Raw genomic sequence first — 25,954 nt, 5'->3', positions numbered from 1 at the left:
AAGATAATTATAAATTTCATCACTCAATTTTTTCTCACTTGTATTTTGATCACTAAAGTTTAAAAGTTTTCAATTTAATCATCACTCTTTCAAATTTCTCTTGTTTCCCTCATTCCAACATTAAATAATTAACGATGTTATAACATGACATATGACACCAAAACGGTGTCATTAAATAAAAGCTAAATTTACACCAAAATATAGTTTTGGATCCATATAAAACCCAATTTTCCATGCTTTCTTAATTTTCATCATTTATTTTTTCCTCTTATTTTCTCTCCATCTGCCCAGATTTGAACCACCTCTCGTTGTGATCAACCACCATTGGCCATCGTTAACGATGACCAAGAGTCTTAAAATTTTCTACTTATCAAACTCGTTTTCCCTCTTAAATGTGAATTTTATCTTCTTCTTTTTTAAATAGATGTGACCTCAATAAAAAATTCGTTCATACTCAACACTCGATGTGAGATAGTCAAAGGGAAAAAAGAGTACCCAAAGATTTTATTAACTTAAAAGACAACTTGGAATCCTTACAAGCAAAGAACTCAAAATAATAATAAATGAACAGAGCTGAAGCCTATAATCAAGGAATTCAGGCATCACAAACCCACAAAGCCTTCACTTTGACGCTCATCTACATACCTCTAACCGGAAAATACTATAAACTCCATGAATCTAGCCTCGAATACTTCGATTTTTAATTCTTTGGTCTTCTTCGTTTACTGTTAGATCACACTGATTCCAAAGTATGTGCTTCTTCATTGTGTCTTCTACCCTCTCACTGTTGGGACCGTCTAACAAATTGTTGTTGTGGTAGTGCCATCACCATTTGTGATAGAGAACAAAAGTTGTTGTGGTAGTGCCTCCACCAATTGTGGTTTCATTTCAAGTTCCACCTCTTACTTTTCTATCTTCCTTAATTTCAAGATACGAGTAAGCTTATTTCATCAATACTTATCCCTCAAATCGTTAATGGTCGAATGAATTTTCCTATTTTCCATTTCCCCTTTTCTCGTTATCTTAAAACCATTGCTACATGTAACGCTTTCATGCTTTTACAGGGAAATCAAGAAAAGTGCAATCTCTTTGATAATGTTGGTGAAGCTTTGACTTCGCTCAATAAGATAATTAAGAAGTACACACAACCTTCGATTGTTGAATTCACTAAATTATTAAGAGCCGTTATTAGAATGGAATACTATGCATTGTTGTCTCTATGTGTAGCCATGGAATTATTGAGAGTTCCTACAACGTTTAATCTTTGAACATTTTGATTAATTGTTTTTGTTAACTAGGTCAAACGGGTTTTCTGGTATGTGATGTTTCGGAGGAGGCAAGGGCAGTTGATGTTGAAGATGGTAATGAAATGGGTCGTGGGCAACAAGGGCAGTGGTTGTTGGGGGTAATGATGGAGATAAGATGATCTAATAATTGGTTGATAGTGAATGATGGTGTCGAGGAAATAGCTCGTTTCAGGCACCGGTAAAGGCTGATGAACTGATTTCTCTTTTAAATTTAAGTGAAACATATGTCAAGTTCGAACTTAAAGGATCAATTTAAGGCAATCTAAAAAAATTGGGTCTAACGAGATCGACGCAATGGCCGTTCACATCAAACGGTGCTTGGAATGTGAACTAGTGTCTACATGGCTCAAAAATTAATAAAAAAAAAGTGAAGTCAACACAGAGTTAGAATATAAATGGTCAGGTGAATAAAACACGAGTAATTCAAAAGTTCAATTATTAGATTAAAAATTTAAACTTTAAAGGTCAAATAGAAGTGATAATAAAGTTAAGTGATGAAATTTGTAATTTTGACATGATACAATTACATACATAAAATTAATTTTTTATTCAATTATACATATAATATTATTTTAAAAAATATTTTAAAAAAATCATCTTATCAACTTATTTTTATATTGGATTAATATAATTATGTCTCATTCCCAATATTAATAGTATAGGGCCCATGCATGTTAACAAGTCTAGCCAGCTTGTTTCCTTTCAGCTATGTGTGTATGTTAAGGTTTGCATTTGCTTCAACGAGACACAAGCTCAATAATATTCCTTGGCTCACACAAGAAGGCAAAATAATTTTTTTTACTTTAGTCCTACGCATTTGAAATCAATTTGTCTTCAATTCTGTGGGGTTCTTTCCCCATACTGTTTCTTCTTCTTTTATCAGTGTTCCTCTCGGCCCATGTGCAACTTACAAGGAACATACATTATTCAGTTGAGAGTGGCGCTATAATAGATTCAAATGGAATGCATTAATGTCACTGCAACCTCCAATGGTAATATTGTTTATGTTTATAATTATATTGGTGCATGCTCAGACACTGGTTTGTAAAAATGTTTATGAATTATGCAGATTTGGATGTGAAGGTAAATGCTATTCTTGGCATTATCGTGCAAAACGACGGGGATTCATTCTCCAAGAGAGCTGAAATGTACTATCAGAAGAGGCCTCAGCTCATCGAAATGATCGAGGACTTGCGCAAAACCTGCTGCTCCTTGGCTGAGAAGTATGACCAGCTGAGATCCCAACTCAACTCATCGAGTCCTGTCGGTCGAGTTCGAGGTAATGGATCAGTGCAAGATCATGATCTCGAGGTCGAATTCGAAGATGATGTATTGAATGTGCAAGCTTCTATTCAGGACTCTATCGAGAACTCGAAGATGACGCCGGACGACGAAAGCTACCAGGGGAAGAAGAATGTGATCAATGGCATTGGATTCCAGCGCAATACGAGTGATGGTTATCAAGCTGCCATGTTAGAGCATGAGAAGGTGTGGAATGAACTAAGGTACAAGGTGTCGGAACTTGTAGAGGATAATTTGAGTCACCAGGCTGAGTTGATAAGGAGAAATGACACGAAGAGAGAAACCATTAGAGATCTTTGTTCCAAGATGAACATGATGGATGAGAACAAGGCCATGAAAGGAAACCACAGAGTTACCAGGAAGACTCAGTCTCAAGTATCAAGATTAAAGTGGATATTCCTCGGAAAGTTTATGAAATGAAATGAAATATAGATGATTAGGTAGGTTTGTTGGTTTTTTTTTACTGGAATATTAATATTTTACTCTATTGCTTTTAATTCTTGTGACATGGTGTTTGGTTCTCGAAATATACGATTATTTTTAGGAATAAGATTACCAGAATATAATATTATTATGAGAATGTTGTATTACATTGTTTGGTTTGTTTAACGTGAATGTAATATTACATTATTTAACGAATATGATAAGATTAAATTATTTTTTTGATATATGTTATTTTCAACTAGTTAAACTTTCAATAGTAAATTACAAATATTTACATGAAAATTCACAGAAATATAATAAATCTTATAGTATATCAATAAATTTTATGATAATAATAATTTTTAAGAACTTTATTGTACGTACTTATATTGTATCAATAAATCTTATATAATAATAACTTTTAAAATAATTTTAAATTAAATATTATTAATTTTATTCTAATACAATAATATCAATTTCACCTCATGAAATATTAAATATTAATAAAACAATTTTTATTACCTAAATTTAATATACTTTTAAGTTAAGTACAAAGAAAAAGAACTAAGAAGAATCCACATGAAAAGAGTTCATTATTTCAACGATAATCTTATCTAAAATGTTAGAAATAATCAAATAGGATTTGAGATAATGACATTCTCATCATTTTAATCAAAAGAAGTTACTGTTAGTAATAAGTTATTACCATTTGGGTGGAATGATGACAAATCAAACATAGAAATACAATTTCAAAAAAAGATTATTCTCATGGTAACGATCTTTTTCACGAACCAAACACACCCTTAATATCATTAGTTATTATATGCACGTCTCTTAAAGTTTATTATTTTTCTTAACAATTATTATTTGATCTATTAATTGATTAATTCATATCAAATATTATAAAAATTCATTAAGAATGTTTTTCTCAATCAAGTTTACTTCAAATTTTCCGATTATAACATTAAGATTTAAAACTCAATACAATGCAAATGAAGTATTAATTAGTGTGAGGATTATTTGGGCCAATACAAATGGGGACTTAAAGAACCTTAAATTTTTTATCAACAACAGAAAGAAGAAATATGAAAAATTCAAAATTATGTTTTTAAATATGTTTAAATTGGGTTGGGATACCAGTGATTAATTCAAAAAAAATTAATATTATGTTTATAAATATGTTTTTAACTGATAAAGAAGTGTTGAAATTATATTTTTATTTTAAATATTTAAATTCGTGGTTAAAGTAAATGATTAATTTTCATTATGTAATCATTTTAAGATGACATCAATTATGCGTTAAAAATAAATTATCTAATAAATATATGGCATGTGGTATTATTTAAAAATAAAAAATAATTTATATTAAAAAATAAAAAATTATTTAATTTCTTTAATTGTTGCAAGTTTTGGTCGCTGCCATGAGAATATAGAAAGCTTCCTTATCCTTTAATTGTTGAATTGAAAATTATTTAATTTCTTTAATTGAAAACTCTAGACTAAAGGGTTTTTTTTCTTTCTTATATTTTCTTTCATCAATTCATGGAGTTCAGGAGTCTTTCAATTCTATTATATTTTGTATGATTTAATTTTAATTATATTTTTAGACATATATTAACTCTAACTGTACTTATAATTACACTTTTAAATTTCTTTAAAAATTCCCCACTTGATTATTTAACGGATAATTATTTAATTAAAGTCTCAGTTCATATAATAATATTTATATTAAATTTAAGAGTAACAAATAGTCACCTGACTATAATATATTATTTTGTTGAGTCACCGGCTATTAAAAGTTACAAAATGGTTCCTTAACCATAAAAAGTTACTCTGTTGAGTCCATTGACTATTAAAAGTATCAAAATGATCACCCGACTATTCATTATGTTCCAAACTCATCCTTTTTCATTAAAAAATTAACGACAGTCTGAGCTAGGCATTAACTTGATGACTGAGATATGATAAAATCTGATCTCATAATTACAAACGACTATTATATCTCAATCAACATGTTAATGTCCAACTTAGATGACCGTTTTTTTAACGAAAAAGGACGAGTTTGAAACATAATGAATAGTCGAATGATCATTTTGTAAATTTTTATAGTCTAGGGACTTAACAAAATAACTCCTTATAATTGGGGGACCATTTTGTAACTTTTAATAGTTGGAGTACTCAATAAAATAGTCTCTATAGTCGGAAAATCATTTGTGTTCTTTACCCTAAATATAAATATAAAAAGATATAAATATTCAATCTATCAGGTCTTTGTGTAATATAACAAAGGATAAAATACGTTTTTAGTCGGCCACCTATTCCCTCGATTCTGTTTTAGTCGCCTAATTATTTTTTTAAATCATATATAACGTTATATTTTGGTTTCATTTTGATTACTCGTTAAAAAAATAACAGTGATGCTGACGCATCATCCTAAGATAATGACATGTAATCGTTGAAAAATAAAAAATTCCACATCGACAATTTTGTTTATTTTTTAACGACTTATAATCAAAACATAATAAAAATATAATGTTAGTATGATTTTGAAGAAAAAAATGGTTGAATGACCAAGAACAATAAGAATAAGTAGGTGACCAAATACATAGTTTATCCATTAATTTTTTTTGAATAGTATAGAAAATAATTTAGATATATATAATTCTGATAAAATAATGTATGAACTGATGGTTTTGCATAGAATTTCCGTTGGATCGTTGGGCTTGCGTTTTTCATTATATATATATAATTAAATATAAAATATTTTAAAATTAAATAAAAAATTTATTTATAAAAAATATTTAAATAATAAATATATGTCCATAAATAAAATGTGTTTGGGATACTTAATTTCGATGTGAAAGGTCAAAATAAATAAGCATACAGAATGGAGCTCTCTCGACTTTACTGCAACACCTGCACCACATTATATTGATGTCCCCATTTCATAGTATAATGGAAGGGTTTTAAATTTTGTCATTTAACTAATGTACCGTTGCAAAATGTCCGTTGAAATATTGGGAACAGTTGGGGGCATCTAATTCTTTAATCTTAGAAAAAAAAGTACACCAACTGCAGCTGCAGAGTATGGCACTCAGCACGCTATATAGTCTGTGTTTTGAGTCCCCAAAGTCCAAAACCAAACCACCATTTGAAGGAATCATCTACCAAGGAGATGGGTCCATCATATAAAGGCATCATGTGAGTGTGGCCTAGAGAAAAGATGGAGGTAAAATATTGGTTTCTTTTTGTAAAAAGGTGCGCATGGGGAAACAAAAGAAAGACACCCACAAAACACCAATAAGGCCAACACTCACATTTATGACTTGTTTTTTTACTTAAATTATTCTTCCTCGTCCATTACCATATCTAAAAAAACTAACCTTCAAACAATGTTGTGGATAAAATCAACTTACCCTTCTTTACTTTTCTTTTTCTATGAAATGATTAGATGGGGTATTAGGGATCGATAGAGGGGTTGATGGGATGATTTTCTCCTGAAAAATTTAAATTCTTATATAATTTAGATATTTTTTTGTTAATAATCTATTTTTATCCTTCTAAAATTTTATAAATTTGTCTAACTATAAAATCTTACGTACGTTGATGTGGGGTTTGTTAGTCTGCAGCTAATAGTCAAACTCACCTTGTTTGTAATGGAAGTTACTTGAGGTGGTCCAATCCACCAGTGAGACAAGGGGGAGGGTGCTTTTATCTGCAGGAGGTATCGAGATGTTTGAATATGTGTTGGTATAGGAATGCATGCTTTTGGCATGATGAAGATTGAAGATTTTTTTTTCTCCAGACATGCTCAAGTGGAAATCATTCACATCTTGACCTTATCATATATGCCCAATTAAAAGGCAAGGCCAAAGTTCCAAAGTCTTAAAAGTAGTTCACATTAGGTTAATTTGTGCGTAGGGATGGTTATTTGACCCGAGTTAGAGAGATTTTGATCCGACAAGATTTGGTTATATTGATTTTTTAATTAGGAAATAAGTAATATTTTTTGAAGGATTCAATCGAGTCAATTTTTTTTAGGGTAAAAAAACTTGACCCGATCAGATCATATATAATATAATAGTGATCACTTGTATATTTAAGGATAATTGCAATAGTGTTCCTTTTTTATTTTTTCAATTAGATCCTATATAAAAAATTTATATATAATTGTGTTGAGCGAGTCGGGTGTGAGTAGGGGTGTAACGAGCCGAGTCGAGCTCGAATATTGCTGAGCTCGACTCGACTCGAAAACTCTGAAATGGAGCTCGACTCGACTCGAAAACTCGCGAGCTAAAAATTTTTAAGCTCGACTCGAACTCAAAATCCTGAACTGAAGCTCGTGAGCAGCTCGAAAAGGCTCCAAATGAAAAAAAAATCTTAAACTTAACTATATTGAAGTCTCAAACTCAAACTCGAACATGAACCTTAAATACATGAAAACTTTACTGTATTTTTTAAAAACAATCAACACATAAATGTTAATATTATTAATAATTTTTTTTTAAAATAAAATCTTAATATATTATATTTTCGAGTTGCTCACGAGCTTTTCGAGTCGAGTATCAAGTAGCTCGTTTCGGCTCGTTAAGAATTCGAGTCGAGCTCGAGCTCAACTCAAGTCTATTCGATCCGAATATTTATCGAGACTTGACCGAGTCGATCTCGAGTAGCTCACGATCTGTGTCGTCTCATTTACGGCTCTAGATGTGAGTTTTGACTTCAAAAATCAAGTCTAAGTGCGACCCTTTTAAAACCGGATCGAGTCGTATGCAGGTGGAGTAGTTTACTTTTCAAATCTGCTTATAATTCAGATGGACAATAACTCAACCTGACTCAATACATAACCATCCTATTTATGTGACATTTGCATGCATCATTCCCCATTCTCTTGCAAACAACGAACTTCAGCTTTTGCCTACGTAAGTATAGCTAAGCTTGACAGTGGGGAATGGCCTTTTGAATGGTAGATCAGATGAGGTGATTGTATATATTATCTTCATCCAAAAAGCCCCTTTTTAAAGGTATATCATCAAGTGATTGCAACAGATCCAAAAGCAAAAGGAATTTAGGGGAGAATAATCAAAACTATGATTGAAGGAATATGGTAAAACATTTATTTGTCTTGTGGGGTCTTATTCCTAGCTACTATGTCCATTCTAGAACCGGGGGGGGGAACCTTCAATATCGGATATTTCTTTCTTTTAAAAGTTAAGTTGCTTTCCCTCTGTATGTTGCTTGGTAAAATACAGTATTGATTTGGTTGGTGGATGGGGAAAAGGAAAAGATAAAACCCTAAAGAAGTAAGAGAAGAAGCCAAAATGATGGAAACTTAACTTTGCTTACGGTCATGGTTTTCAGAACAAGATCGGTTAGCGAATCGGTCATGCTACCGGTTCACTGGTTCAACCGGTCGAACCGGTCGAAAGAACCGGACGACGTCATAATTATTTAAAAAATTAAATAAAAATACCAAAAATATTTAATAAAAAATTATTTTTTATATCACAATTCATATTCAAAGCAAGTCATAACATATATAAGTTAAAAACCATAAAATCAAGTGAAACAAAATGCTTCAAATTAACTACAACATAATATTTAAGGTAAAACATATTAAATAATAAATATAATTATATAACTATAATTAAAAAATAAATTTGGGCTAAAAAAATCATAACAAAATGATATTGTTTGGTTTATTTTTTTTAAAAAAACAATCTCACATGGCTAAGAAACATAGAAGATCATCTCAACTAACTTCTATAAATAATAGAGGTAATTTGACATTCAAAATCATGGAGCCTTTTGGTAAGCATTGAGTGAACTATTATTTCACTTCAATCAAGCTCGAATTTTAGGCTTCAATCGAGCTTCTAAATTTTTTTTGAGTTCAAACCTTTTCGAGTTCAAGTTTCAATATTATATTTCTAGTTCGAGTTAAACTTCATAATTTTTAGCTCGTGAGTTTGAATCGAGTTGAGCTTACTTTTAAATTTTTCAAGTTAGAGTCGAGCTCAGCAATACTCGAGTTTGACTTGGTTCGTTTAACAAACGACGTTGTTTGATTTAATTTTTTTTAAAAAAAAATAAAATTGGCGGTTTTTTCCGATTTTTCCGGTTTTCCCAGTTTTCAGCCGGTCCGATTGGCTCAGTGGTTCTGGCCGGTTCACCAATAACGTTTCAACCGATCTAGATTGAACCGAACTAGATAACAGTTTCGGTTGAACCAATTGAACCGGCCGGTCCGGTTTTCAAAACAATGCTTACGGTTGAAGACCGAGTCCACCACAACCCTCAAAGGCGTTAGCTTTATGCTCCACTTCCTGCACATTTTCCCAGGCTAACTGTTCTTTATGTCTCAAAAAAGCACATGTATGTATGTGTGCATACATGTATGTCTGCATGTATGTTTTGTCAAGCTTAGTGTTCAATGGAGAGGCTTGTAGGACAGGTACATAGCTCAGGTAACTCAACGCAAAAGCAACGATTTGGTTTCAACAAGAAGCACACAGTTGAGGGTAGGTTTACTTTTCCAGTCAACCAAAACCAAAAGTATTAGTTTCCACAATAGATGGAGTAAATTTTGTATTTCATTGTCAGATTTCTTCTACCAGTTAATACGTTTCTCCCATGTTGAACGTGGATTAGGGGCACGGCTTTATAATTTGAGGGGTAAAACATAAATTTGTAAAAATTAGTGGATAATTTCTAATTATCTTATAAACTGTTTAAATTTATTATGTAAATTAAAGGTACTTAACCTCTAACAAAATAGTCTTCTTTCCAATAATTTAATAAAATATGAATTGGATTAAAAAGGATCAAATTTATATATCTTAACAATCACTTATTCTGATTCTACACATTAATCTACAAATTAATCGTTTTAAACTAAAAAAAAACCTTTTATCGTGATTTAATAATTACATACAAGTCCATATAACATGAAAAAGCTTATTAATGGTTAAATAATTGATAAAATTAATATGTAAATTAAACTACGATTGATATTTGATTTTAATATTTTTTTCTTTACCATTTTTTTTGTTTTTATAATTACATGTATATAATTATCGAATAATTTGGATCGACTACTGTAGAAGCGAGTGCGACCCTTCTAACCTAGTTTACTTCATTTACAAATATCATGATTCAAACTCATGACATTGCTTAAGTGATTTAGTGCCTTATCCCATTGTACAAACAGATTATTGGTATCAATACGCTCATTATTATTAATATGCATTACTACTTTAAAGAAAATCATATGTTACCAACAAGAGTTGATTCAAGTGGTAAACAACTTGATATTGTTTGAGTTTGTCTCGAGTTCGAAATTTTGTCTACACAAAAAATCCTTTTTGGAAGATTCACCTACCAAATTAGGTGTGTAACATTGGTCGATTCAGATTAATCAAAACTAAACTTTGGAATTAGGAGGACAACAAAAAAGAAAAGAAAAGAAAAAGAGAGAAAATGATACGTTTATAGCATGTATTGATAATCTTAATATTTATACAAAATTAATATATTACTGAGCTTTTTGTATGGATTTAAAATTTATTTTCTTTAAATCAAGATAATAAATCATAAAATTAGTCACCTAACATCGTTGCAAATAGATTTTGATATGAATTAAAACTGTTTAGTTTACTTTGCCTTACTCTTATATGAATATAATATTTTATTATAATGAAATAACATTTATTAAATTACATTTAAAAAAACTAAAATCAATCGTTAAGTATTATATTTAAACTTATTATACTTATTAAATATTAAATTTATTTTTAATATTTCTATTTTTCCTTATTTTTTTATAATTTATGTAAATATTACTTTTTTCATTGTTTTCTGTCTCTGCTATGTCACTATGACGCACTTACTTTGCTCTGATACTTATAAAGCAAAACAAAGAAAATGTGAAAAGACCCAAAAAGTAAACAGTGGAGAAAGATAGCAACTTTCCCCTGAACACAACACAATATGCATGTTCTATCTTGCTACTAAACCAAAGCTGATAGCAACACACAAAACAACAAAGAATTCTTTGGCTTTCTGATTTCTTTTTCTCAGACTTTCATGTTCAGTTTCGTAGTTTCAATACAGTATAACTAGTAGAACTGTAGAAGTAGTTTTGTGCTCACCATTCCTTAAACTCAGCTCCCACAAGCCATCTCCAAGTTTAAGAGAAAGTGAACCAAAAATGTACCCAACTAGCATCTGTTTCAGCTCCTGCACTAAAATACACTTCTTTTTATGTTTATCATTATTATATAAATAAATGTAATAGAATAGTAACAAAAGAACAACTACTCTCTTTATAAAATCCAACCCCACTCGGCAAACATTGTTGTTTAACTCGCTTTTCTTCTTCTTTTCTCCCTTTTTAGTCTTATCTGAGGAAAAAGAAGAACACACCATGGGTTGTTTAGGCAGGAGATCAGTGGCATTGTGTTTATTTCTACTTGAGGTTTTGTTTTCTGTCCAAGTCGAGTGCTTTCCAGGTCTGTTTGATTGGATATCTGGATTACCGGGTCAACCCAATGTTGGGTTCCAACAATACTCGGGCTATGTGACCGTCGATGAGAAGAAACAGAGAGCTTTGTTTTACTACTTTGCAGAAGCTGAAGTAGATCCAGCTTCAAAGCCTCTCGTCCTCTGGCTCAACGGAGGGCCTGGGTGCTCTTCACTTGGGGTTGGAGCCTTTTCTGAGAATGGACCATTTAGGCCTAGTGGTGAAGTGCTGGTCAAGAACGAATATAGCTGGAATAGAGGTATACTTGTCTATTAATTGTTGTGTGTTCTTGTTGTTAATCAGTGGTGAATTTTCTTTTTGATCTCATTGTTTTGCAGAGGCCAATATGCTGTACTTGGAGTCCCCAATTGGAGTTGGCTTCTCCTACTCTGCAGACGACTCCGCATATGAGGCTGTTGGTGACAAGATCACTGGTAAAACTCTCCATTCTAAACCCATTTTCATAATATTTACAGTAATGCAATATTCATTGCTCACTGTTCTTGTTTTGTTTCTCTCTCCTTGTTTTCTGTAAAAAGTTCATCTTTTCAAACTTTGTCTCTCTTTGTCATTGTAGCTAGGGACAATCTGGTTTTTCTGCAAAACTGGTTCCTCAAATTCCCCCACTACAGGAACAGAAGCCTCTTCATTACAGGAGAAAGCTATGCTGGTATCATTTTGCTACAGATTACTGTTTCTTTCTGTCTGAAATTTGACTCGGCACTAATTTTGTGTTCTTAATTTTCATGTCTAAAACCAGGTCATTACATACCTCAGCTGGCAGAGCTTATTACTCTGTTTAACAAGAAGGAAAAGCTGTTCAATTTGAAAGGAATAGCCGTGAGTAGTTCAGTAAAGAAATTTACAGTCCTTGTTCTGGTGTTTTTTCCTCTCTTTTAATTCACTTGTTTGCTCCAATTGATTGCAGCTTGGTAATCCTGTTTTGGAATTTGCTACTGATTTTAATTCGAGGGCTGAATTCTTCTGGTCTCATGGGCTGATATCGGATTCTACGTACAAACTGTTCACCTCTTCTTGTAATTACTCGAGATACGTCGGAGAGTATTATAGAGGGAACGTTTCTCCTATTTGTTCAAGGGTGATGAGCCAAGTAAGTACCGAAACCAGTCGATTTGTCGACAAGTATGATGTTACCCTCGATGTCTGCATATCATCGGTGCTCTCGCAATCCGAAATCCTTGCTCCCCAAGTGAGTTCAACTGTAAATGTCTTACGTTCCACTCTAGTCGTTGCTACTTGTTTCTGACTCGGTTTTCTTCTTCTAAACAGCAAGTTGGTGAGATAATAGATGTCTGTGTGGAAGATGAAACGGTTGCTTATCTAAACAGGCAAGATGTGCAAAAGGCTCTCCATGCTCGTCTCGTCGGAGTCCGTAAATGGACTGTTTGCAGCAAGTAATTCTCTACGGCAGAACTCATATCCGATGATTTGCCTTGTTTATTTGGATTTGAGAATTGAGATTTTGTGCTTATAGATCTTCCTTGTAATTTCTCGTAGTGTTCTAGACTATGAACTGTTAGATATCGAGATACCAACTATCACTATCGTCGGCAGACTCGTGAAGGCTGGAATTCCAGTCTTGGTGTACAGGTAAAATGGTCCACTGTAAAAGCTTTTCTTCATGTTTTCTGAGTATAGTACTCACAAGTCTTTTTTTAAATACAGTGGAGATCAAGATTCTGTTATCCCGTTGACCGGGAGCCGAACATTAGTTGATCAACTGGCCAAGGAAATAGGCTTGAGGACAACCGTGGCCTACCGAGTTTGGTTCGGGGGACACCAGGTAAATTTCAATGAAAGACTATTGAATTCTGAACTTTATGGATGTTAGTACATGATGTTATCACTATTTGCTTGCAGGTTGGTGGGTGGACTCAAGTTTATGGTAACATTCTATCCTTTGCCACAATTAGAGGAGCATCTCATGAAGCCCCGTTCTCGCAGCCGGAGAGATCACTGGTTCTGTTCAAGGCGTTTTTGGAAGGGCGTCCGTTACCGGAAGCATTCTGATTTCTCAACGGTTGAAAGTTCTTGTGTTGAGAATACAGATGGAGATTGTAAGTAAAGTATGGAGATTGTAAGTAAAGTTTGATTGCTGAAACTGAAAATCTGAAAATTGCATTTGTTTGTTTGTTCCTTGGTTTCTTATCACTCAGTGTTGTAACAGTTTTGTAAAGCTCTCAGCTGTCAAATAAAGGAAATATATATATATAAACCCTGGTTTACGCATTATAATGGGAGCTTCAACTTGCATTTCCAGGCAATTGAATTCTAAAGCTAGTATAGGCTTCGATAACATAACCGATATGCTGAGTTTTCTTCCGTTGTCGGCTACCTCCTCGGCAGTAAACTCTGCTTTCCGAATCACTGTTTTTTCCTGCTTTAATGGTGATGGCCCCGATACATTTTCTGGCCGCACTGCTGGTACTCTGTCATGTCAAATATTCACAACATTATTTCATGTTAACACCATTGGATTTGACAAGCATTTGAGCACTAATGTCCATCGCAATTGCTGAGGTAGACTTTGTGAAGCAGTATTTTCCCAGCTGAAGAACACCATATAACCTGTACTATCTTTGCAAGCACCAGTACTACAACATATAAATTGAATGTACATCAACACAGAATTGCACTAAAATCTAATCTCAACTCAACAGCTACATCCAACTAATAACACAACACATTGCATTATTACTTTATAATGCCAGCCCTTCCCCTCCCCTATAAAGCAAACCATTCTTTCTTGCATTGAAAACCATCTTTGCCTTGAGGGTACTAATTTTAAACTATGCCCATGGCACAAGCACAACCTCCCACTCCTGTTTAATACCCCTCCAAACATCGGTGACATCCTTTCCGATTACAACCGGCTTTTCAACTTTTAGATATTATTATAATTTCACTCGAAAACCAAAACCGATACATTTTTCAAATCTCGCACTTCAGCTCAAACTTCCATTTTTTACCCTAGTTACCTGTTTGAGTCTGAAAATAAAGCAAGGACCTCACTGTCATCGAAATCTAATTCCGCTGCAAGCTCAAGAGGATTTTTACCTTCTCTACTTAACGCCTGCGGATCTGCTCCCCTGCAGAAAACCATGAGATATCTTTGTCACATTCCAAAAGCACACAGCCATTGGTGTGAAACAAATAAACTCAAAAACATATTTAATTGCAATGAAAACTAACCAAACATACGAATATTCAAATAAGGATCCGCCAATAACCTGGTAAGGAGTAATTTAGCAAGTGCAGCTTTGACCTTGAGAATACATCGATGAAGTGGTGTTTGACCTCTTGAATCCATTTCTTTTATATTTGCTATTGTAATAGAAGTTCAATCATGCCAATGTCTCCAGTTTCACAGGCAAGGTGAAGTAGGGTACAAGTACAACCATCTAAATCGTCTGTGGTCTGGCCTTCAATGGTACTCAACAAGTTGAAAGAGCTAGCAGAGGATCTGTCTGATGAATCTCCTATGATGTAACTGGAGTTGTTACCTACATTTGTATGCTCCTGCAGTAGCATCACTTTGGCAAGGGTTAACAAAGACCCAGAAGATTGTTCGTACAGAGCATTTAAATCTGCTTCACAATTAACAATATAACGGTACACAGCCTTCTTATCATTGGCACGGACAGCCTCCCAAATCTGTTGTGCAACTGATTGAGGACGTTGCATATCTTTTGGCTTGCAAACGAAAAGCTTTTCAGCATACTGAGATTGAAGGGAAGCAGAAAATTCTCAGTTGTTTACACATCAAATAATTAGAAATTGTTAAAAAGAAGAAAAGAAGGACAAATCTGAGAATATCCAGAATTTCATGAGTCCCCAAATTTAGAGCACAGCATGAAGGACATTTTGATTGGGATTAAAAAGGCCAAATATGACTATGTGTGCTTTTGTATCTTTGTCTGAGTATATATACAGTATAAGCTTATGATACATAATTCTGACAATAATCTCCTAAAAGCAGTCCAATTTACCCATAAAACATACAGTCCCCCGACCCCCTCTTTTGTGGGCCATTATACATGATTTCCTTCTAATCTTATGTTCGCTGTTGAATACTCAAACATTCAAAAAGAAGAGTCTGATATTGCCCATTCCTTTACTATAAAAGGGTAAAGTTAATGAATAAATAATAAATAAATAAAACAAAGAAATCAAAGAGAATTTCAATCAGACATTCTCCACACCTGCTACCATACCAAAAAGTATGCCTAGAAAACCTGGCATGTGCCATATCAAATGTTTCTCATCCTAAAGGGTTTGAGGTCTTTTTGTTGTTTGGTGCTTAGGAGCATGTCTTAACAACAATGGCACCATAATTGACCACGTAGACAATTATCCAATATTCAAAGAGAACATATAGACAAGAACATTTATTAACACATAACCAACTATGGGAAATAGTTAAAAAATGTAAATACTACAGTTAAAGGAAAAATATTAAACCTTTGCATGAATGAACTTCTCCTTTACAGATATAGAATCAGAATGACAAGGCTTTCCCATAAGCATTATTGACAAGAAGCTAGAGAACCAAGTTTAGTTTTATTTTTTAGGATTAAGGGTAATTTTTGCTCTTGTAGTATACCCAATTTATTATTTTCGTCTCTATTATATTTTCACATCAATTTAGCCCTCAAAGTTGTTCAATTGTATCATTTTAAGTTTAGGGTTTAGAGTTTAGGTTTAGGTATAGGGTTTAGATGTTATGGTTTAGAGTTTAGGGTTTAGATGTTATGGTTTAGGGTTTAGGGTTATCAATTTAGAGTTTTAAGTTAGGGGTATAGTATAGAATGATACAATTAAACAACTTTAAGGGCTAAATTGATGCAACAATACGATAGGAGTAAAAATGATAAATTAAGCCTACAATTGGGGCAAAAGTGACCCTTAATCTTATTTTTTTTACTACATCCATTGTATTTTAATCATAAAAAAAAGAATATTTTATGCCCTGTGAGGGTAAGATCAACATGGAAAACATTTCTTGGATGCAACAATTCCTCCCAAATTGAGTTAGCAAAGGTATTGCTGGGAGATTGAAACAAACTTATAACGGATGGCTCCCATACTATTACATCATGAGTAAGCGACCTAACCTGAAATATGAACAAACAATAATATAAGAGCTACACAAATGTGGAAGCAACATTAATGACAACAAAGTGATGGTTTTATCCGGTTAAAAGGACAAACATAGATTATTCCATAAAAGAATAAAAATACAAATCCAAACGAGCAAAAGACCAATTGTTCTCTTTATTCTTAAATTCTTATAATCCAATCACTAGTAGATGTTATACATCTTATCCCTGTTCAAATTAACCATTATCATTACTGAGAACCATTTATCTGTAAAAATTAAAAAGTTCAAGAGAAAAGTGTATTGATCAATAAAACACTTTTTTCTCGAGAGATGCAGACTTCTCGTAAGGATGAACAAAAAGGTCATATATGGTCTATTCTCTTCACCTTTGATATATGAACCCCGAGATTACGGTGAACACCAGAACACTCGATACAAAGAACACCCATATTCAAAGATGCCAAATCAGGTTCAGGGGCACCACAATCTGCACACTTCTCATTCCCACAAGATCTTCGCAGTACATCAATTGGCTTTTCATTTTTCAGACAAGACCTTTGATGTTATGAAGTCCCTGATTGGTGTTCATTAGTACACTAATAAGGTTTCTGTCAATGTTGTACTCTTCAACAGCAGTGTGACCAAAATCAAAACTTCAAAAGAACTACTCCCACTAGCTTATCGATGACTTCCCATGGGACTAGCAGAAAGACACTGAAAAGTTATAAGAGTACAAATGTCAATACATTGATAAAGGTAAGGAAACAACGAGAAAAAATCTCTCTACATGTTGAATAATTACCATTTCAAGTAGGGGCGAGCATTCGATTGAGTAGAGTAGAGTCGCGTCAAACATTTCAAGTTATTCGAGTTGACGAATCATATTTTATGACTCTATGTTGACTATAATTTTTTCGAGTTGAGTGAGCTGTTCAAGTTTCTATAAAAATTAAATTATAATTATTTATAGTATTATGATACGCATTGGTTCTAATTATTCTACTTTCTCTAACTATATATATTTTTGTTGGATCATAAACTTGATCTATTATGGGAGCCTAAACCTAAACTCAAACTAAATTGATGTCATTGCTTACATCAATTAGATGAAGATGTCATTACTTACATCAATTTAATTATGTGAGAGTTAGGTATTTGTAGACTTTAATGGTTTAAATTATTTTATTTGTGTGGTGTAGGATTGTTCTTGAGTAGTATAAATACCCACCCCCATTTTAGTTTAAGCATCAAGAAAAATTAAGAGCTTCTAAGTGAGTGAAAAAGCAAAATCTTATAAGAGTGAGTTGTAGTTCTTGTTTTTGAGTGAGCGTGCTATTGTAATATTTGTTTGAGTTTCAATAAAAGTTGTTTGTGTGTGTTTTATTTCCAACAAAGTGGCATCAGAGAGAGTTGGAAAGATCGAAGATCTAGACGAGAGGAATCCGCCGCCGCCAAAATCTTCTCAATCTGAGTTTTGACGTGCCGTCACGCACCACCTAAAGACTGCTGCCAGAAAATCAAGTCATTATATTGAGAGATATGGAAAATGGTATGGCACCATTCCAAGTTCTGACACTCAACAACAACAACTACGACAATTGGAGTATCAAAATGAAGGGCACTTCTTGGATCACAAGATGTGTGGGATATTATAGAGAAAGACTATAACGAGCCTGCAGATGATGATGTTTTTGCTACTCTTACACCAGATCAAAAGAAAACTTTGAAGGATTCAAGAAAGAGAGGCAAGAAGGCTCTCTACCTCATCTATTAAGCATTAGATGATGATGATTTTGAAAAGATTTCGAGTGCAAGCTCTAGCAAGGAAGCATGGGAGAAGCTACAAACCTCTTACAAAGGATCCGAGCAAGTGAAGAAGGTTCGTCTCCAAACATTAAGAGGTGAATTTGAATCCTTACACATGAAAACATTCGAGTCTATTTTAGATTATTTCTCAAGAGTAGTAGCCATTTCTAATCGATTAAAAAGAAATGGTGAAAAGTTGGAAGATGTGAGGATAATAGAGAAGATACTCTGTTCATTGGATCCCAAATTTGAGCACATAGTCGTGACGATTGAAGAAACTAAAGACTTGGAAGAAATGACGATCGAGCAACTCCAAGGATCATTACAAGCATACGAAGAGAAGCATAAGAAGAAACATAGGTTTACTGAGCAACTCCTCAAGCTGCAACTCAAAGATATGCATGAAACCCAACGCAATAATAGAAACTAACGTGGCCTAGGCAGAGGTAGAGGCCATAGACGAGGTGGAAGTCGCGGACGTGGACGAGGCTGGAATTACAACAATAATAATTCCATCAATAACTATGAGAAAGGAGAAAACTTAATATGAGGCCATGGAAGAATCAATCCGAACTCAAGATATGACAAATCTCAAGTTTGATGTTATAATTGTCAGAAGTTTAGGGCATTATGCTTCAGAATGTAGAGCTCCTAACAACAAAGTTGAGGAGAAGGCCAACTACGTGGAGGAAAAGATAGATGGAAAAGAAACTCTTCTTCTAGCACGAAAGGAAGCTGATGGTGGCCAAGCAAATTCCTAGTATATTGACAGTGGTGCAAGCAATCACGTGTGTGAAAGGAAAGACATGTTCGTGGAGCTAGACGAGTCAGTAAGCGGAAATGTTTCGTTTGGAGATGATTACACAATAGCAGTGAAATGAAGAGGTAGCATCCTTATCCGTTTGAAAGATGGGAGACATCAATTTATTTCAAATGTCTACTATGTGCCCAATATGAAAAGTAACATCTTAAGTTTAGGGCAACTGGTAGAGAAAGGTTATGATATTCATATAAATAATTATAATCTTTCTATAAAAAATGATAAGAATAACTTCATTGCTAAAGTGCCGATGTCAAAGAATAAAATGTTCTTGATCAACATACAAAATGATGTTGCAAAGTGCCTGAAAGATTGCTACAAAGATGCATCATGGCTTTGACATCTTCGATTTGGACATCTCAATTTTGGAGGTCTAGAGCTGCTATCTAAGAAGGAGATGGTGATGGGACTACCTTGCATCAACCATCATGACCAGCTTTGTGAAGGGTGTCTAGTCGGGAAACAATTTAGGAAAAGCTTTCTAAAGGAGTCAGAGACAAGAGCCAAGAAGCCACTTGAGCTCATCCATACCGATGTGTGTGGACCGATCAAGCCAAGCTCTCTCGGTAATAGTAACTATTTTCTTCTCTTCATTGATGATTTTTCAAGAAAACTGGGTATATATCTTGAAACAGAAGTCAGAAGTTTTCGAAGTCTTCAAGAAGTTCAAAGCAGCAGTGGAGAGAGAAAGTGATAGAAATATCAAAGCCATGAGATCCGACCGAGGTGGAGAATTTACTTCCAGGGAGTTTTAAGAGTTTGTGAAGCAAATGGAATTCGTCGACCAATGACAGTTCCTAGATCCCCCCCAGCAAATTGGTGTCGCAGAAAGAAAGAACATAACAATCATCGACATGGCACGAAGCATGCTCAAAAGCAAGAAACTACCCAAGGAATTTTGGGCGAAAGCAGTAGCATGTGCAGTCTACTTGTCAAACCGATCTCCAACAATAAGTGTATGGGGAAAGACACCGCAAGAGGCATGGAGTGGAAGAAAGCCTGGAATTTCCCACTTGAGAATCTTTGGAATTATAACCCATGTTCACGTACCATATGAGAGAAGAACAAAGCTTGATGATAAAAGAGAGTTTTATCTTCATCGGCTATGATACTAATTCGAAAGGCTACAAGCTATAATCCAGACAATAAGAAGTTTGTGATTAGTTGAGATGTGGTCTTCAACGAAGAAGGAGAATGGGATTTTAACTCTCATGTAGATGACTTCAATTTATTTCCTCAGTTTGAAGAAGATGAGCAGACAATGAGGGAACAACTAAATGAACCTCAACAAGAGCTTGAAACTCCACCCACTTCACCAACATCAACCACTCAAGGAGACTCATCACCTTCGTCATCGTCAAGTGGGAGTCAAAGTGAAAGAGTTGTGCAACGTACAAGAAGCCTTAGAGATCTGTATGAGGTAACTGAACGACAAGATGATATTACATTATTTTGTCTGTTTGCTGATTGTGAACAAGTGAGCTTTCAAGAAGTAGTATAAGAAAAGAAGTGGAGAGATGCGATGGACGAAGAAATCAAGGCCATCGAGAAGAATGACACATGGGAACTTACCTCACTTCCCAAGGGACATAAGGCGATAAGTATCAAATGAGTGTACAAAACAAAGCAAAACGCCAAATGAGAGATTAAAAGGCACAAGGCGAGGCTAGTTGCTAAAGGCTATAGTCAAAAGGCTGGAATTGACTATGATGAGGTATTCGCTCCTGTTTCTCGATTAGAGACTATCAGACTAATCATTTCTTTGGAAGCTCAAAACAAGTGGAAGATACAACAGATGGATGTAAAGTATGCTTCCTAAATGGAGTTCTTGAAGAGGAAGTTTACATTCAGCAACCATCAGGCTACGGAGTCAAAGGGCATGGAGACAATGTGTTGAAGTTGAAGAAGGCTTTTTACGGGCTAAAACAAGCACCAAGGGCATGGAATATCGAATCGACAAGTACTTCCAAGAGAATGGCTTTAACAAGTGTCCCTACGAGCACACTCTATATATCAAGATCAAAGATGGAGATATTTTGATCGTGTGTCTCTACGTGGACGATTTGATCTTCACCGGAAGCAACCCAAGCATATTTAATGAATTCAAGGATGTGATGATGAAAGAATTTGAGATGACAGACATGGGGCTCATGGCATACTACCTTGGCATTGAAGTTAAGCAAAAAATGATGTAATTTCATTTCACAGGAAAGCTATGCAAAAGAGATCCTGAAGAAGTTCAAGATGGAGAACTATAAGCCAATAAGCACCCTGACAGAATACATGATCAAGATGTCCAAACATGAAGAAGGTGAAAGTGTAGATCCAACATTTTTCAAAAGTTTGGTGGGAATTCTATGCTATTTAACTTGCATGAGGCCGATATTCTTCATGCAGTTGGATTGGTTAGTCGCTACATGGAATCTCCAACAACCACCCATTTTAAAGCTGCAAAGAGAATTCTTCGCTATCTGAAAGGTACAATTGACTTTGGTTTGTTCTATTCAGTTTCTAATGATTACAAGCTTGTTGGATATAGTGACAGTGATTGGGTGGAGACATAGATAATCGAAGGAGAACTACTGTATTTGTATTTTTCATGGGAGATACTGCTTTCACATGGATGTCAAAGAAACAACCGATTGTCACATTGTCCACTTGTGAAGCGGAATATGTTGCTGCTACCTCATGCGTTTGTCATGCAATTTTGCTGAGAAATCTATTGAAGGAGATATGTTTGATACAAGAAGAGCCTACCAAGGTTTGTGTCGACAACAAGTCAGCCATTGCCTTAGCAAAAAATCCAGTATTCCATAATCGAAGCAAGCACATCGATATTCGCTACCACTATATAAGGGAGTGTGTTGCAAGAAATGATGTGAAGTTGAATACGTGAAGTCACAAGATCAAGTTGTCGATATTTTTACCAAACCACTGACGAGCGAAGACTTCATAAGATTAAGGAACTTACTAGGAATCACAAGATCAAGTTTAAAGGGGTGTTGGATCATAAACTTGATCCATTATGGGAGCCTAAACCCAAACCCAAACTAAATTGATGTCATTGCTTACATCAATTAGATGAAGATGTCATTGCTTACATCAATTTAGTTAGGTGAGAGTTAGGTATTTGTAGACTTTAATGGTTTAAATTATTTTATTTGTGTGGTGTAGGATTGTTCTTGAGTAGTATAAATACCCCTTCCCATTTTAGTTTAAGCATCAAGAAAAATTAAGAGCTTCTAAGTGAGTGAAGAAGCAAAGTCTTATAAGAGTGAGTTGTAGTTTTTATTTTTGAGTGAGAGTGCTCTTGTAATATTTGTTTGAGTTTCAATAAAAGTTGTTTGTGTGAGTGTTTTATTTCCAACAATTTTTTCATATTCTTTTCACATTATAATGTTATTGAATATATTAAATACAATTTAAAATTATAAAATATATTTACAATATTATATTTTTAAAAAACATTTTGAAGGTAAAGTATTGATTAAAGCATAGAGGAGACAATGAATTTATGAGAAGAAAGAGAGTACATTTTTAGTAAAAAAATATGAATTGAAGTTATATAGGTATTTTGTAGTAGTATAGATTTTCATCAACTTTAATTGTGGATGTAAGCAGCTTCACTGTGTGACGTGCCATCATGATGATGAGAAGAAGAAAGCCATCGACCCAATAATCCAGATCCAATTTCAGAGCTATTTCACTGACGGAAAGCTAACGGCCGAACCCATATTAATATACCAAGAAGAATCATAAGAGCATAATAGAGCGTTGATAACAAACATCACTTCAAGCACTATTTTTCAACGTTTTCCCCAAAGTAGGAGCAGGAAGAGTCTTACAAATGATTTGTTGCACTGTTTGCGGTAGTAATACAACATTCCACGGCTATCAAGAACAAAAAATCTTCTTTTCCAGTCCCCTTTCAAACTTGATGAACATTTTGACAGAAAACCTTGTCGAATGGTTTGAACCTGTAGGAATATCCAAAGTTTCAGATGCAGATATATAGTACATAGATGCAAAAGCATCAGTGGGAATAATAAAATAGGATAACTTAATATCTTCTTTAAGACTTCCCCTTCTCAGCAGACTGCATTACTGCCTCTATCATTTTATGTGAACTTCTACTTGTTGCTTGTATACCGACCATCTGCTCTCTCTATCAACCTGCTGTTTGTACTCTTGCATTTTTCATTTAAAGCTGCCTACTCATAGTTGGATCTTTCCCTTGATTGTCGTGCATAGGTAATGACCGGAAGGACTTGTATTTCAACAAATAGCACATATGCATACATAGTGGAATCAAATCATTGGAATCACCGGTAATAACAAGATACAAAGTTCCCTTTTGCTTTGGTTTGGCTCAAAGACCATACCAACCATAAAATCTTATAGTATGCCATGACTAATCTCTCAAATAACTGATACTATATTTGGTATAGAGATAATATTTTCCTTTTTCTTTGAGGAAAACAATTGGATGAAGAAAATACAATTCAATCAGAGATGTAAAGATACATGTCTTGGTCTAGAGGAAATTTATACAACAAATCTGATTAATGTATGGCTCCATTTGATGCAATAATTCATAGCCCTATAAATAACAAAAATTCGTCTTGAGCAATGCATTCAGCAAGTGATATGAGAAAGAAACTGAGAAATTCTGCCATGTGATAACCTGTTTGAAGTATCGAAGATGTGCATCTATAATCCCACTAACAGCTTCCAAAAACTCAAATCGCTTTCTGGCATCAACATTTGAAAGAGCAGTTACTTGTAATTGTAAACCACAGTCATGCAATTACATATCTTGAACCAAATTTGAATTATCAGCAACATAAATTTAGAAATTATTTGCTAGCAATTCACTCACTTGATTAAAATGAGCCTGTTCAAATGTCGACCTCGCATTATGAAGTTCCTAGAATAACTCCAACCATGTCAGAGTATGTAAGAAATATCTATCAACACGCATAGATAAGAATGTCAGATACATGAAATTATAAACCAAAGCAAGCCATTCTGCAAGATACCTCTTCCAAAACATTGGCAATATTACTATTCGTACTTTTCCTCAACTCAAAAACTATAATATCAAATTCAAGCAATGTAAATAAAGCAAGCAAACAAACTAAACTGGCAAAACAAATTTAACTTCTAAAGTTGGATCGTGAATGAGACTAGCCTAGTCAAAACATTTACGTGCTTTCTGCACTCATAGAAGATATTTTAAAACAAAAGGCTAAACAAATAAAAACAGATATGATCCAGATTAATACACAGATCATTAGAAGTTGGATGAATCTAACCAATGTTCCTCTTAATAAACTGTTTCTCATAGAAAAAGTTAATAAGGCGACCCAGCTTTCAGCTGGTCCCAAATCCTCTCAACTTTATAGAGTAGCTTCAATCTCATTTGCAAGACAGATGGTTACCTTGACCTCAAGTAAATCAATATTGACAAACTACAGTAATTTGTCATTTAGCTCGGTTTCAACCTGGAGATTCATAACGTCTAATATTATTGATTGTCAATAGGATTGGAAAATAACTGTATACAGTGTCAAAGTTCAATATAGTTATAACATTTACATTCTCATAATGTTTAAAAGTTTAAAAAATTGACACGAGGACAGTTCTATAAAACTTGGTGTATTGCAATTTTAAATATCCATAAGAAAACTACCAACAAAAGATTATTCACTACTGAAATTTCTAAAAGATTATCATTTTCTGTATGTAAGAATTCTTCCAGAAGTAGTAGGAGAATGCCAGAAAGTTGAATTTATCCAAAATCAGTTATCTTTAGACCTCACTCCTCGGTAATAAATTTGATATTCATGCTCAAACAATATTTCAGAAATTTACCTGGGATCGAAGAACTTCTTCTGTCCCAATTTCTCTCAATGATATGGTAAACTTAGTCATAACAGCCCTAAAGAATGGGGAAAAGGTTCAATTACAGCTATAATACCATACCAAAATATAATCTGCATGTGATGTCAGAACAGAAGAACAAAATGAGAAAGCAAGAAAAAAGGCTTTTGGACATCTTATAGAGATCATCGAATAATTATTATAATAGGAAGAACACCAAAGCAAAAAATAAAATAAAGCCACTACCACTGAAGACTGTCGGTTTCTTCAAGGTACATATGTACCCACCAAGGTTCAAGCAAGTGCAACAAAAAAATTGGCACTAATTTTGACAAATACAACCTCTAAAAACCTCACTAATAGGGTCATTATGCAACTCCATATACAAGATCAAATCATCATTTTTTATGCAACCATTTTACGAACTATTTAAATCCATAAACAAACTCACTATGCTTTAATATAAACAATACGTGTATGGACATCAAGGTAAAAGGCGATATCTTTTCTGATTGAATATTTATTATAAATTTGATTATTTACTGCCAAAGTGAATTGTGCATACCTACTCTATCCGTAGGGTAAACTTTCAGTGTCCGCAACATCTAAATACATAGACAAATGATTCACGTCGTTACCCTTTGGAAATATCAATATTCGCCTATGAAATTCAAAACCAAGAGTATGAATATCGCCAAAACAGAAAAAAAGGGTAAGTACTATGAACAAGGGAGTGAGAATGTACCATTTAAAACCATCAACGGTAATAT

The 25,954-nt window shown here is 33.9% G+C and overlaps 2 protein-coding genes and 1 pseudogene across 2 annotated transcripts; 2 read left to right on the top strand and 1 right to left on the bottom strand.

The window, feature by feature from the left end:
* The first annotated feature begins 2,357 nt into the window (after positions 1–2,357).
* Positions 2,358–3,029, top strand: LOC120215103 (protein NETWORKED 3C-like). The gene has a single exon (XM_039212874.1). It carries the CDS (start codon positions 2,358–2,360, stop codon positions 3,027–3,029), a length of 672 nt encoding a protein of 223 aa, XP_039068805.1.
* An 8,404-nt stretch (positions 3,030–11,433) lies between these two features.
* LOC120215210 (serine carboxypeptidase-like 45) lies at positions 11,434–13,597 on the top strand. The gene is made up of 9 exons (XM_039212944.1): positions 11,434–11,812; positions 11,892–11,987; positions 12,131–12,223; positions 12,314–12,393; positions 12,482–12,763; positions 12,844–12,968; positions 13,072–13,164; positions 13,240–13,357; positions 13,435–13,597. The coding sequence occupies exons 1-9, from the start codon at positions 11,458–11,460 to the stop codon at positions 13,582–13,584; spliced, it is 1,392 nt and encodes a 463-aa protein (XP_039068875.1). The 5' UTR covers positions 11,434–11,457; the 3' UTR covers positions 13,585–13,597.
* Positions 13,598–14,166: 569 nt separating this feature from the next.
* Positions 14,167–25,235, bottom strand: LOC120215101 (annotated as a pseudogene).
* Positions 25,236–25,954: the final 719 nt, after the last annotated feature.

Source organism: Hibiscus syriacus, unplaced genomic scaffold, assembly GCF_006381635.1.
Source record: "Hibiscus syriacus cultivar Baekdansim isolate YM2019G1 unplaced genomic scaffold, ASM638163v2 tig00110114_pilon, whole genome shotgun sequence".
NCBI classification, from domain to species: domain Eukaryota; kingdom Viridiplantae; phylum Streptophyta; class Magnoliopsida; order Malvales; family Malvaceae; genus Hibiscus; species Hibiscus syriacus.
The sequence above is the reverse complement of the archived record's forward strand: the minus strand, read 5'-3'. Positions and strand labels throughout refer to the sequence as shown.

Coding starts and splice junctions, on each gene's coding strand:
- LOC120215103 (XM_039212874.1), top strand. CDS start 2,358: ATGTTTATGAATTATGCAGATTTGGATGTGAAGGTAAATGCTATTCTT.
- LOC120215210 (XM_039212944.1), top strand. CDS start 11,458: ATGGGTTGTTTAGGCAGGAGATCAGTGGCATTGTGTTTATTTCTACTT. Junction 12,764..12,843: donor CCGAAATCCTTGCTCCCCAA/GTGAGTTCAACT, acceptor TCTTCTAAACAG/CAAGTTGGTGAGATAATAGA. Junction 12,969..13,071: donor AAATGGACTGTTTGCAGCAA/GTAATTCTCTAC, acceptor AATTTCTCGTAG/TGTTCTAGACTATGAACTGT.